We start from the raw sequence: 15,694 nt of genomic DNA, 5'->3' as shown, positions 1-15,694 counted from the left end.
GTAAACCATATTGAAGCATCTATCAAAGCAACATTTATAAACAATTATATTTTTAAAGTATGTTTTTAATACATAGTTCATCATATTTAAATATGCTTAGTGGCTATAACAATAGAATAGGAATGGAATATTCTGATATCGATGTATGAAGAGCATATTACAAAGCACACAGCCGTTCATAATTTATTTAATAAATTATTTAGTAATATCAATATATATTTATATAACTATACAAACACTAATAAATAAAGATTAATAATGGCACAAATAAATGATTAATACTGAATTATATATATATATGTATATATATATGTGTATATATATATATATATATATATATATATATATATATATATATATATATATATATATATATAAACTAAAATATGTTTTTCAGCCGACGAGTCCAAAATCCGATGCGAGATTTATCCGTGCTGCAGTGAATCCGTCTCTCTTTATAGATATCTCCCTCTTCTTCCTCACATCGTGTCTTTAGGAAATTTTCAAAACAAAAACGGAAGATTTAGGATGTATATTACTTTTGACAGAGTGAAAGAATATAAATAATAGTCTTTACCACCTGTGTAAACTTTGCCGGTGAATGTTATAACACATAATATAAGTTTTATAATATGTGTTATATTGTTTCATTTCTAATATAGGCCCTTGTGTCAGATAATCTAAGTCAATGTTAGAGAATAATTATTTTTTTTTAGATTAACAGAATCTCAGTTAGCCTTCATAGCGGGGCTGAACCCGTATTACACCAAGCACTGTAGCTAATATTAGCTGGTATCTCGCCGGTGGACATAAATACAGTAAAGTAATATTCTAATCACAATATATACACAATAATATGTCCATCTTACTTGTGAAACGTTGTCTGTGGAGCCCTCACATCAATAATCCATCGATCCGAACAACAATATCCCTCAGTGCTGAGGCATCTTCTGCTGTTTTGATTGAGCAAAGTAGGAGGGTATACCGCTCCAAGATGGCCGCCGTATTTCCTGCGCCGGAGCGGTCCATGAGGCGTCTATGCTTATATTATGTCTATGGATACACCGGACCCATCCTTCAAATCTGGGGAAAAGAAGGACGCATTTGAAGGATGCATTTGAAGGAGTCTTTGAATTCGGACAGGCCTTGTCGCCACGCTATGACGTAATCAGCCTACAAATCCGTCCTTCGAAGGATGCAGACGCTGAATTCGGACACAGCTTTTGTTATTAACAGTAGTATGGCATCCTGACTTAGCGGTTAAGTGAGTTTTACACGGGCGTGTGTTGTAGTTGACTCCAGCTGCAGCCAGGCCCTGCTTTAAATACACTTTGAAACCATGACAACACATGTATCTATATAGTTATCATTGAAAACAATTTAATGACTTATTTTCGTCATAACTTGCTGCGTATGGTGAACTGACAACTCTTCTGACGGTCGGACTTCTTAATGCGCATGTGCAGGCATGGTACTCACTGCATGTTTGCTATTCTGACAGCGTATGGTAATCTTATAGAACACCGGCTCTCCGTGAGTGACACTCCAGTTCTATCTAATAAGTAAAGAGCCGTGGAGAAGAATCGACTGTTTCTGAATGTCACATCACTAAATTGCAGACTTTTGGACATAGCGTTGTCCCATATATGTGACAAGTCAGTCTACACCTCCGCACAATAATTCAGCGCAGTGAGTGATTTTTTTTCATCACAAATTCTTATGTGTCTCTGTACAGCTAGCTTTGCTAACATCACGTTAACGGAGCTTACCTTCTTTGAGCTACTTTTCTAAGTGACGAAAAAAGTTAGACGTTGTCCCCACCGTCTGTGAAAGCGAAGCAATGTTGAGTTAGCTGTGGCCATCGGATTTCTTATGATTTATGCAGCGATATTCCATTTCTGCCGCTGAGAGAAAACCACTGCGCATGTCCTGGAGCGCCGCGCGTGAGTGAAAGGTGGGGGCGTGGGGGGAGTAACAGAAACACGTAGGTGCTTGGATTTTAATCGGTGCGTTTTGCATCCACTGAAAACAAAGATGTTAACAAATAAAGTGGACAGTATGCTCATGCTGTACGTTTAATGATATTTTCACAGTTGCGGTCTCGACTGGTCTTGAAATAAAATGCCGAGTCCTCAGAGCCCGAGACCGAGACAAGACCGATAGACCAAAAAATGGTCTTAAGACCGGTATCGAGACCAAGACCAACTTCGAGTACCACAACACTGCTACAAAGCACTTATGAACTTAGCATTTGAAACATTATTTAATGCTGTTTTAACCCTTGTGCGTGCAAGGACTGAGGTAAATGTAGAGAACTGTGGAAAATGATAAAAGTTTTACGTGTGTGGGGTCGGTTGGTATGGACCCCATTTCTAAACACAAGGGCTAAGTAGTGCAATACACCATCTCCACCAGTGAGAGGCAGCAGTGCACGAACAGGCGTGCAGTGTGTTGGTGAAGAAGAAATCTTCCATATTGTGGCAAACCTATATATATATATATATATATATATATATATATATATATACATATATATATATATATATATATATAGGTTATATATATAACCTGTGTTAGTATATATATATATATATATATATATATATATATATATATATATATATATATATATATATATATATACTAACACAAGTTATAACCATAGACATAATATAAGCATAGACGCCGCATGGACCGCTCTGGCGCAGGAAATACGGCGGCCATCTTGGAGCGGTATACCCTCCTACTGTGCTCAATCAAAACAGCAGAAGGTGCCTCAGCACTGAGGGATATTGTTGTTCTGGTCGATGGATTACTTACTTTATTGTATTTATGTCCACTGGCGAGATACCAGCTAATTTTAGCTACAGTGCTTGGTGTAATACGGGTTCAGCCCCGCTATGAAGGTTAACTGAGATTCCGTAAATCTAAAAAAATTAATTATTCTCTAACATTGACTTAGATTATCTGACACAAGGGCCTATATTAGAAATGAAACAATATAACACATATTATAAAACTTATATTATGTGTTATAACATTCACCGGCAAAGTTTACACAGGTGGTAAAGACTATTATTTATATTCTTTCACTCTGTCAAAAGTAAGATACATCCTAAATCTTCCGTTTTTGTTTTGAAAGTTTCCTAAAGACACGATGTGAGGAAGAAGAGGGAGAAATCTATAAAGAGAGACGGATTCACTGCAGCACGGATGAATCTCACATCGGATTTTGGACTCGTCGGCTGAAAAACATATGTTTATATATAATTCAGTATTAATCATTATTTATTTGTGCCATTATTAATCATTATTTATTAGTCTTTGTATAGTTATATAAAATATGTATTGATATTACTAAATAATTTATTAAATAATTTATGAACGGCTGTGTGCTTTGTAATATGCTCTTCATACATCGATATCAGAATATTCCATTCCTATTCTATTGTTATAGCCACTAAGCATATTTAAATATGATGAACTATGTATTAAAACATACTTAAAAAATATAATTGTTTATAAATGTTGCTTTGATAGATGTTTGAATATGGTTTGCAGTAACAAAAAAGTGTGTTATGATCGATTAAATCCGCTGATACGTCATTGTGCCTGCTAAACACATAACGCTGAGTGGAGTGGTGTACCGCTCCAAGATGGCCGCCCTAAATCTCGTCAGCGACAATAGGCGAGAGCGGTCCATGAGGCGTCTATCTTTATATTATGTCTATGGTTATAACGGCCAGACCTCCTGTTTAAAAAGAAGCCAAAGTTTGACACCTAATACATATGAGGTATGTGTCTTATTAAGTTTACATTTTCTTTGAGAAAATAACATTGACTATGTTCTCTTTCTCTGTAATGTTAGCTATAAGCAATTCAAGCCAATCCTACCTTGCTGAAAGTTAATGTTAGCTAAAGTTATTAAACACAATTACTGTAACATTAGCCCTTAATATTAAATATATTTTAAAGACAGGCAAATTGTTTTCCCCCTCCAATTTTAATCTAGCAAATTAAAAGCTAATATATTAGTCAAAGTTATACTTCATGTGCATTTAGCGACTTGGCTGCTTGCTTGTGTTCTTTGCTTTGGCAAGTTTAGCCACATGAAGACACAGGCTAGCCTAAGGACACATGGTGGGGAGGACAAAGTTGGCTAATGAAGACATGCTATGAGTGTGGAGGATGATAAGGACCAGCCACCAGAGAAAGAAGTTCCTATTTGACCAAAGAGAAAGAAGCAGATGAAATATTCCCCAAGAAAATTAGGTAAGTCGTTTTTGTGTTAATATTTTCACCATGTGAAGTGGGGTGGGACAGCCAGGTAAGTGAGGAATGGGGAGCAGGAATCAACATTCACCAGCTGAGTTGTTACGTTTTAGACAACTAAAACTGATGTTAAATCTATTTCTTTATTAATAAGCTTCTTGCAAACAACCCTAAGTTAGAGTATCTGGTTAGAAATTATTTAGAATGCTCATTAAGTAAAAAGATGCATTCATGTGCCTAAAACTATATGTTAAATGATGCATTCGAATAACAGTGGCAGTCTGTCTGAACTTCTGCCAGACAAATATTTGATCAGAATAATTTTGTTCAGCTCCAGTTATTATTCCACTTGTATTAAGAAATAATTGTATTGCACTTTATAACAACCAGTCATGTTAAGTAGGCATTTGTCTGCCAGTCTACCATTCTGACAGTGTTCAGCAAGGGACATTTTTGAAATGGTATTTAAATAAATGCTGGAATATGATGACATTGTTTTTTGTTTTTGTTCTTTTTTTAAGTGACCACAATGAATTGAGTCATCACCGACTATGAGAATGTCCAGAAGAGATTCACCAAGTTTGCATTCATGAAAAGGCTTTCGCCATGATTAACTATTGCAAGAACAGCTGTAATTTCTGAGCATTTCTGGACACCTTCAAAGAGCTGCTTCCAGGAAATGAAGACAAGAAGATCTCCTGTTTTCAGAGCATTACAGGAAGACTATTACGAAGGAGATGGCTGACATAATCAAAGCAAAAAATGTTACTGTTGAAAGAAACTATTTTCTTAAGTTAAAGAATAAGTAATTCTGTTTTAGTTTTTCAATCAGCATTTCAGAGTAACAATATACTTAGAACAAGTTATCTTTTGTTTTATTCCAATGTATAAAGGGTTTGTTCTACAGTTATGATGGTAGTTATAAGTAGTCCAGTGTGTTTCACTTCTTTTGAGGAAAGACTTAATATCAATAACTCTGTTAGCAATGCATTTGACACTGTAATACTAAATTACATCTTGTTGCTACTAGTTTCAATTTACTTGAGGTAAAAGTTAATATTAATGACACTGTAATGACACTTAATGACTTTGTCATAACTGTTGTAACTTGTTTCACTTTACTTGAGGTAATAGTTAATATTAAGGACACTGTAATGACACATAATGACTTTGTCATAACTGTTGTAACTAGGGCTGAAACGATTCCTCGAATGATTCGTGTACCTCGATTACTAAAATTCCGAGGAAAATTTACCTGCCTCGAAGCTTCGTTAATTTATGTTTTATTAGTTAGCACACCGTGTTCCGGCCGGGACTTCATTTGCGTTGCGCGGAGCTCTCACTTCCGCCTCTGAGTTGTTGACAAAAGCTAAGTCTCAGCGGCATAAAGTCCAATCTTCAAGATTGGCCCGTGGGGATTTTATTGATTGATGATAATGCCCGACTTTTTATCGTTTTTGGGGAACCAATAAGCATCCTTAAAATGACTGGGGGAATGCCTGGAGTACGGCAGCATTTCTCCTCCGGGGCTGCTGGTTGAAAGCGAACGGCGGGAAGAGCGCTGAGGTGAGCGGATAGACTGAGCAGGGCGGGCGGCTGATTAGCTGATGCTTACCGTGTAAATGTAGCTTTACCGACGAACCGCACAATAAATTTCATATCCCGGTCTGAAGAAACGGGTGGCGGAGCGCATCGTACATGGCTGGTAGATGAGTTTCTGAGTGTGACCAGTGAAGGTGTCGTAAATATCCCGTATTGCTTCCCCCCGTGTTCGTCCCCCGGTCTAACGGTTCGTCAGTCCGCTGGTCTATCTCCTCCCCTCCACCCCATCTTACGTTCGTTCATTCGCCCTCTCCTCCCACTCCAGGCGGCATTTCCCGTATTTTCAAACCCAAAGCGTGACAGGTTAGGTGGCAAGGTGAGTTTAATTAATCTATTAAACTCACTGAAGATGAATACATAAACTAAAAGCTGGATTGTAGACATTTTTTATAAGCATATTTGTGAGCCTGCCTCTTTGTTATTAAATTCAATATAATTTCAGATTTTTCTATAACTTTTCTTCTGGTTAACTTAGAAAGTGAGCTATTATTGTTACAGGTTAGTTTTCTAAACTACAAAAAAGCAACTGTTAGGGATGCTCAAATATGAAAAATTGGACTGATATTGATATCTGATAGTAACACCGGTATTATGCCAGATTTACCAATATTTCATTTTATAATTTTTTTTATCCGATTACTCGATTAATCGTAAGAATAATCGATAGATTACTCGATTACTAAAATATTCGTTTACAACAGCCCTAGTTGTAACTTGTTTCACTTTACTTGAGGTATTAGTTAATATTAATGACACCGTAGTGACACTTAATGACTTTGTCATAACTGTTGTAACTTGTTTCACTTGACTTGAGGTAATAGTTAATATTAATGACACTTAATGACTGTCATAACTGTTGTTACTTGTTTCACTTTACTTGAGGTAATAGTTAATATTAATGACACTTAATGACTGTCATAACTGTTGTTACTTGTTTCACTTTACTTGAGGTAATAGTTAATATTAATGACACTTATTAACTTTGTCATAGCTGTTGTAATTTGTTTCACTTTACTTGAGGTAATAGTTAATATTAAGGACACTGTAATGACACTTAATGACTTTGTCATAACTGTTGTAACTTGTTTCACTTTACTTGAGGTAATAGTTAATATTAATGACACTGTAATAACACTTAATGACATATTCATAACTGGTGCTACTTGTTCCACTTTAGTTGATGTAAAAGAAATTGTTAATGAGTCTGTTATTAAATCATTTGACCGTGTAATAAAGCTTAGTGAAATCTTTATTGCTTGTCCTACTTGTTTTGCTTTATTTCAGGGAGTGCAAATATTAATTATTGTTTTGTTAAAACTTTTGCTAGTGTAATAATTAAATCATTATGACTACTATTATGACAAATTTATGTTAGATCATGATTTCTTGGTTAATGACAAGTTGTCATAACAGAGACAATTTTGTCTAGGTTAATGACAAGTTGTCATAACGAAGACATTTTGTCTAGAATAATGTCAAGCTGTCATAACGAAGACATTTTGAATAATGTCAACTTTGTATAAAAAGTGTCATTATTTACCGAATGACGCTTTATGACAACAGTCATAACTATTCATGAAGACTTATTGATGTTCATGACAGGTGTTATGTCATGTTTATGACAGTGTCATGACAGTCTTATTCAACCCCCTTCAAATAAAGTGTTACCCAAACTTCTGATGATAAATGTGTAAAAATATTTGTATTTCTGAACATTTAAGAATAGTTGGTTTGCACAAATGAGGTCTCTCATAATCTACCATCTTTACCATAGCTCAGGGGTCCCCAAACGTTTTCCTGTGAGGGCCACATAACTTTTCCCTTCTCTGGTGGCGGGCTGGAGTCAGTTTGTAACAGAAAAAGTGTGATGATTGCAGGAGTGCCTAAATGTAAAAAATTATTGTTTTCCAGAAAGCACAATCAAATAACCCTCTCTGGGTTCCTCACAGAACAAAAGTCAGGAAATAAATAATAACACTATTAATGGTGTTAATAGTGGTTGAAAAAAAATCCACATATAAGCCGCACCGGGCTATAAGCTGCAAGGTTCAAAGCTTAGGGAAAAAGTACCGGCTTATAGTCCAGAAAGTACGGTATATGAAAAAAAAATCTAAATGCTCTCTGGTATTGTTCAGTGGGCCAGACCAAATGTGGAGGCGGGCCGAATCCGGCCCGCGGGCCGTAGTTTGGGGACCACTGCCATAGCTGGGTGACGATAGTCATGTTGAACCCACTGAGCAGTCAATGAAAACATGGGCTTGTCCTCCACCCAAATTAGGGGATGCTCAGAGTTGTTCATTTTGCCAGAACAGGCATTCTTCTTTATTAGCTTGTTTGGTCTTTTAAGTCATTGGATCTGATGCTGCTACCCCAGCAGGAGATTGTTGGGGAGACTACACTCTCCACAACAAAATAAAACAACATATGCAACATCTTGCTGAAAAAACTGCAGACCCAGGCTTGCTCAAGAAGTACAGTCTGCTTTGTCCCTTCTTGTAGATGGCTTCACTTTTGCATTTGTTTGTGGTCTCTCAAGTATTCACTTATCCAGATGATTGTCGAGCTGCACTTCTGTCTTCTGGAGAGTCTGAAATAGTAAATTAGACTGAATCGTTTTAAATGTGCCTACAGAGATGACAGATCACAATCCTCACAGTGCTGCCTGCTTTGTCCAGAAGTCAGTGGGTTGGCTGAAGAAAGTGCATGATGGCATCTTCAACTATAATTCTATGGTGATAAGCAAACTGCAGGGGGTCCTGATATGTGTTAGTTTGCTTACTCAGGTGGACCAACAGTAGTGTCTTCATCCTCATTTCTGTTCTGTTGCTCCATGCCACATGCTCTCCAAGCTTTTGCTCAAGCAAAGAAAAAAAGATAATGTGCTTAGACAAGTATAAGTCTTGTAGTTGATGTTTCTAACATTTTCTCTGATACAGCAGCTGACAAATAGTTGAAACATTGGAAAAGTAGCAGAAAGTGAGCCATGGTAAAATTCTCTAGGTGTTATCATAAACACCTGGGTGTTGGTGGCTATTCAGTGAGTTGCCGGTTTGATAAACCTTTTCCTTTTTGTCCTTGGGCAAGACACTTCACCCACCTTGCCTGCTGGGTGTTCAGAGGGTTTGCTGGCGCCAACGCATGACAGCCTCTCCTCTGTCAGACAGGCTCAGGGCAGCTGAGACTATGGTCCAGTAGATAGGCACCATCAGTTGTGAATGTGTGTGTGAATGGATGAATGATTGAATGTATGAAGTGCTTTGGGGTCCTCTGGACTTGATAAAATGCTATACAAATACAAAACATTTACCAGAAATTGATCGGGGTGTTGTATCTGTCATCAGGTTAAATAACCCTGATAATAACCCTATTCTCAATAAGGACCACAGTTTACTGCTAATATTTCAATATTCTAGCTGCAGAGGTGTTTTATTCCCTTGTATGTCCTGATAAAAAACAGCTTTTACTGACAATCACTGCTGATGATCTCTATTATTTCTTCTTCTCCTCTTCCAATCTTGGACTCCCTGTGTTATCATTATACCATGCTGTGAAATGTTGGAGTCAAGGATACAATCCTGCAGCCATGTCTAAGTGAAACATAATTTTACACACACATCAGTGCTTGAAGTTCATCCATTTTATTTTCCATATTTCTCATTTACCCAGTAGAAGTGATAGAACAGATGGTTTGCACTTCATCCTTCTCTTTCTCTGCTTTTCTCTTGCTCTGTATCCACAAATCCTTCTCTTTAAAGGATTTGGGGTCAAGGTTGCATTGTAATTGTCTTCATGTATCTCTGACACTTCATATCCATCACTACACCCATCTGCGTGCTGACTTTTTGTCTTGGTCAAAAAAGAATAACTTCAGTTATTATTTAGCTTTCAACTGAAGGTAAAAGCCTTCTGACAGGTTTAAGCAAACAGAAACTTAATTTCAGCCTGCTTATCCCTCTTAGCACCAAACCCCATCTTAAACAGACATAAACACAGCAGACATCACCTCCTGCTCTATGATTACCAGTCCCTTCTTTTCCTCTGCTGATCTTTGTTCTTTTTCCCACCAAGCCCTTTGTTTTTTGTTTTATTTTTTGACTCATCTTTTTGTGATCCTAATGGAGCAGACCATGTTACCATGGAAACCAGGGCAAAAGGGAGATAGAGCCCTGAGGTAGTATGACAGGAAGATGGAAGTTAACATGACTCAGCATGTGTGTGTGTGCGTGTGTGTGTGTGTGTGTGTGTGTCTGTGTGTGTGTGTGTGTGTGTGTGTGTGTGTGTGTGTGTGTGTGTGTGTGTGTGTGTGTGTGTGTGTGTGTGTGTCTGTGTGTGTTTGAAAGCAGGGATTCTGCATGAAGGGTGTGAGTTGTGGAAAGCAGATCTCCACACATTTACAGGCTTCCATGTTGTGTGCAGTCTGTCTGGAGAAGTCAAGGCCAACCAGCTGCGACTTAACACCGCAGATTTATCACAAGTGTCTCAAATTAAACTCCCCATCCATATTCATCTTGTACTTTTCTTCTTTGAGGTATTAGCTGGAGAGCCAGAGCTGAAGCCACAGTGGTGGACTGTTTATGACACCCAAAGCTTTCTGTCTTCCATCTCATTGCAGCCCTGCAGAGCTGTGGAAGCCATGTGGTACAAGCTAATGGACAATTAATGGGGTTCTACACAGCTCAGCTGGTAGCTAAGTGCCTGCAGATCTTTGTTTTGAGCGCACACACACACAACAAGACACAATTATACACACCTCTCATGGACATGAACGCCTGGGTGCAGTCCCCAGGCTTTTCTCAGAGTTTACACAAACTGTTCAGCTTTAAAGATGCAGTCCACTCAGCTGTCAGGTGAATTAGTGTCAGTTATACAGAGAGCATCACATGCTGCACAAAGCATGGCCAGAAAAGGATTAATAAAACTGGCATTAAAATGGAAAAAATAATTATAAATCACAGTTATGTAGAACCTTGCAAAAGTATTTATGATGTATACTTTTTGATGTATGAAAATCTGAAAAGTGTGAAGTGTGTTTGCTCATCTAAACAATTTTAAAATTTTGCCAGTTTCACATTTGGACTCAGTTCTGGACTTTGACTGAGCTATTCTACATTGTGAAGTGTATCCTAGAAGGTATCCTGTGAAAAGGTTCTACTACCTGAGCTGTGGACCTGCAGCTCCTCCAGAGTTACCATGAGCCCATTGGCTGCTTCTCTGACTACTCTCCTGGCCTTACTAGTTTAAGTCTCATGCAGCTCTATGGAGCCTCCACAGTAGCTCCTTGATTCAGATTTATTTTATGTTAATAATTTTCAGTTCTCTCAAAATGCTTTTATTCTTAAGCCTAAAATTAATGAAAAATGTAAAAATAAATGTCTTTATAGGGTTAGGATTATGTAAAATCAGCTTTTTTGATCTTTACATCATGTTATAATGATGATGTAAAGATCAAAAACATCAAAAACATACCTGGAATGATGCTTTGAGGCTTTCATGCATGTTTGAAAAAAATCATTTAATCTCTATGACAACCATTCAGCTGTGCCCAACATTAAGATGTATTATTGAGACGCAAATGAGACGCAGCTCCTCAGAGCTGGGATTTCTAAGTTTGTGACCTTCTGCTTCACAGTGCACCCTTCCACCATGACTTCCACGTTCAGCTCCTTCAGACTAGCCAGCAGCAGTTAACAAACCCCTGGTGGAACTGCACATATGCTGAGGTAAGGTAAGGTAAGGTAAGGTAATTTTATTTATATAGCATATTTTCAGCAACAAGGCAATTCAAAGTGCTTTATATGAGCACTTCACTTCTCAGTGAAACGCTGGTAAACATGTTAAAGGGTTTGTAGAGAAGTGATGTGGTGATGACTTCCTGAAGGTGGAGAGTCAGAAAGAGCAGCACTAAATGAACTATTGGCTGTTGTATCAGGTGTAGTTTACCTGCCAAACAGTGGCTAAGTGGCAAAACTATTTGTTTTGCTATCAAAAAATTCTGGGAGTGATTCCAGCTTTCTCTTGATACAAGTTGATGTGCCCCTGAATGAAATGAATAATTATTGAGGTGACAGGAGCACACGCCTTTGACACCTGGGTGGCGGGTGTGTCGAGGTGGGCATGACTGTCGCGCTGGCTTTGTGTGTATGAGGAAATGGGTGTGCCAGGGTGGTTATAATTTCTGTTGAATGTGCTGTAATGCTGTTAACTGTTGGCACCATTTAATTGCTTGGCCTGGTCAGTATGTGTCAGTCTGTGTAAAGTCTGAAATATGACAGTCAAAGTGGAAGAAACTGGTGATTGTGACTAAACAAAGAAGCGGCCTGGAGTGTATCGAAGCACGCGTCGGACAATTTGAAATTCCCTGAGTTAACCCAGTGCGGCCCTCTACAACACCATTAGTTTGCTGCACATCTAGTAACTAATCTCAAGTTGTGTACTCATCTACATATTAGTGTATGAATACATCTTGGTGAAATACAGCCTGTTTACAACTTAAATGCACAATGATAATGTGAAACTATAAATGGCCCTTTAACCTAGTTTAGTGAACAACAACTGCTGTGCTGGTAAAGATACAAGAATGAAGAAAGGACGGAAATGGCCCACAGACGTGGGACCAACCTGGTGAGGTCAGCCTGCTGCTGGAGCTGCTCCTGGACTTTTCGACAGATCTCGCCAGCTGTGTCGTACACTTTGCCAACCTTAGTGAAGAGGGCGGCTATCTTGTCACTTCGTAGAAAGCCAGCTGCACGTCTCTTCAGAAGATGACTCAGGCAGGCCTCGATGGCAGCTGCAGACATGAACAGAAAGTATGCTAGAAAAGGCAGGCAACAAAACAAAAGATGTAATATGTTCAACAGAATGTTTCTTTAATCTCTCTGGCAAATTTCAAAGAGAAGGGTTAGATGAGATGCATATTTTTTAAACTATTGCTGGGTTCTAAATGTGTGCTTCTAATTTTGAAAATAACCACAGAGGCAGCTCTATTCCTAAAATCATTGACACAGTATGCCAGCGGTAAAGTAAGGCATTATCTATGCATTTAGGGGAAAGTCCACTCCAATTTTAAAAATATTTATTTGCATTTTAACCAAAGTAAATAACTGAAACTGTTTGTGTAATGTAAAGTAAAAATGATGTCTTTTGAATGCTAGTGATATTGGTGAAGGAGAAGAAAAAGAGAAACATGATGTGCTATTGAAAAATTGGTGAAGGATATCACAAAAGGTAGAATTTCTTCAGTGAGGTAAGGAACATATTTTTGAAAACATTTTCCTTATTCTTACTGATTCTCAAGCAATGTTTGAAATCATGTTGCTAGGTAAAGAAACTGCATATAAACCTTGGGTGTGTACATTCCTTGTTACAGGTTATATATACTTATACATATGCCGCCCAGGTGGCAAAATACACATGTGCTTGTTCAGCGATCATAACAAGCACTTGCTTGTTTAAGCGCTCTTATCCAGAGAACTACAGACACAGTGAAAGCTCAAACAATGTGTTTCAGCAAAGTTATCCCACTGCGCCTTAATCAGACGCACATAGTGCGTGTTTTCCCCCAGTATCTGGGGGAACGGTATCTGATATGTACGGTGGCCGACAGGTGCAAATGCGCACCAAAAGAGAAAACATGCAAACAAAAGAAAAGACACACCCCCGAATCAAATGCAGCAAACAAAAAAGAAAACACCCCCGAATTAGAAAACACCCCCGAATCAAATGCAGCAAACAAAAAAGAAAACACCCCCGAATTAGAAAACACCCCCGAATTAAATGCAGCAAACAAAAAAGAAAACACCCCCGAATTAGAAAACACCCCCGAATTAGAAAACACCCCCGAATTAAATGCAGCAAACAAAAAAGAAAACACCCCCGAATTAGAAAACACCCCCGAATCAAATGCAGCAAACAAAAAAGAAAACACCCCCGAATTAGAAAACACCCCCGAATTAGAAAACACCCCCGAATTAAATGCAGCAAACAAAAAAGAAAACACCCCCGAATTAGAAAACACCCCCGAATTAAATGCAGCAAACAAAAAAGAAAACACCCCCGAATTAGAAAACACCCCCGAATGAAATGCAGCAAACAAAAAGTGTTGAAAACGGAAGTGCTCCAGACCACTATGGGGAGTCTAACAAAAAATAGCTGTGTCCGAATTCAGGCTCTGCATCCTTTAAAGCGGGTGTTCAGAAAAGCAGCAATGGCGACAAAATAATTTTTGCTGTATTACACTTAAAATTACACAAATTTATTTTTTACAATGTTTTTAGGCGAGAATGTAGATGTATAGATCTGAAATATCTGCTCGGTTCATTAATAAATCACCTACTTCCAATATTGCTCCGACGTTTTCGGAGATGTCTTCTCCCGCTGCATTAACAGCCAGCTTCACTCGCAAGCTGTCAGCTGGCCGGGCGCTCCATGTAGATATTAATAAAGTATTTAATTTATTCCTGAGCAAATGGGTTTGACTGATTAAAGTTAAGCCTTCAAACATAGTTTATTTAACTGTAATGTCTTACTACCTGAGATCTGGAGAGTATTTGAAAATGAATAATATCCCTTGTATACATTAAACATTTTAGAATCAGACAGATTTTCTTTTTACTATGGAACAACCTTTATTACAAAAGGTGAAGAATAATACAGAAATAAAGAGTAAAAAACAACTGAGTCCGTTTTTTTTACTTCGTTGCTCTGTGCTTCACGTTGTCACGGTTGCTAAGCAACATAACGCCGAGATGGAGGCTAGGCAGCTAGCCGGAGGCTACAGCTTCTCTCTTCTGGTCGTCCATATTCGTGGCCTTCGAAGGATCCGTCTTCTGTAGATCGGGCCGTTTCTCACATAGACATAATAAAAGGACAGACGCCTAATGGACCGCTCTCGTCTTATCAATACATACTTATATAAGTATACAAACATAAATAAATAATCATTAATACTGAATAATATACATTAGGCTATGCATGATTATGCACGCACACACACACACACACACACACACACACACACACACACACACACACACACACATATATATATATATATATATATATATATATATATATATACACACCAATATATATATATATATATATATATATATATATATATATATATATATATATATATATATATATATATATATATATATATATATATAATGTTTTCCAGCCTACGAGTTCTGGTTTAAGAGTGATTCAGCAGCTGAGATTGGGTCCAAAATCCGATACGAGATTCATCCGTGCTGTGCAGTGAATCTGTCTCTCCCTTCTTCCTCACGTCGTAGGAAACCTTCAAAACAAAAACGGGACATTTTCGAGTTATCTTACGTTGACTGAGTTAAATAATTAAATAATAGCCATTGTCATCTGTGTAAACTTTGCTGGTGAATGTTATGATTTTTATAATATTGTTTCATTTCTATAGTAGGCTCTTGTATCAGATAATCTAAATGTTGGAGAATGAGTGAAACATTTTAAGATTTACGGAATCTCGGTTAGCTGTCAGAGCGGGGGCTGAACACCAAGCACTATAGCTAGCATTAGCTGGTATTTCGCCAGTGGACATAAATACAGTATAGTAATATTCTAATCACAAAAATACACAGTAATATGTCCATCTTACTTGCGAAAAGTCTGTCGAGCCCTCACGTCAGTAGTCCGTCGATCCGATCAACAATATTCCGCAGTGCTGAAGGCATCTTCTGCTGTTTTGGTTGAGCAAAGCAAAGTGTATTTGCGCCGGAGCAGCCAATCGTGGGGGAGGGTGTACTCTTTTATTATGTCTATGCTTCGAAGGATCAGTTTCTCAGGG

General features: G+C 38.0%; 1 protein-coding gene across 1 annotated transcript in view; it reads right to left on the bottom strand.

The window, feature by feature from the left end:
* sgsm2 (small G protein signaling modulator 2) overlaps positions 1-15,694 on the bottom strand; it is a 182,480-nt gene that overhangs the window by 89,530 nt on the left and 77,256 nt on the right. The window contains exon 3 of the mRNA XM_088011428.1: positions 12,493-12,661. Coding sequence (XP_087867554.1) covers positions 12,493-12,661 — 169 coding nt within the window. The remainder of the gene's footprint in view (positions 1-12,492; positions 12,662-15,694) is intronic.

The sequence above is a fragment of the Poecilia mexicana genome, unplaced genomic scaffold, assembly GCF_051168715.1.
Source record: "Poecilia mexicana isolate PSO_F unplaced genomic scaffold, ASM5116871v1 scaffold_13, whole genome shotgun sequence".
Taxonomy (NCBI): domain Eukaryota; kingdom Metazoa; phylum Chordata; class Actinopteri; order Cyprinodontiformes; family Poeciliidae; genus Poecilia; species Poecilia mexicana.
The sequence above is the reverse complement of the archived record's forward strand: the minus strand, read 5'-3'. Positions and strand labels throughout refer to the sequence as shown.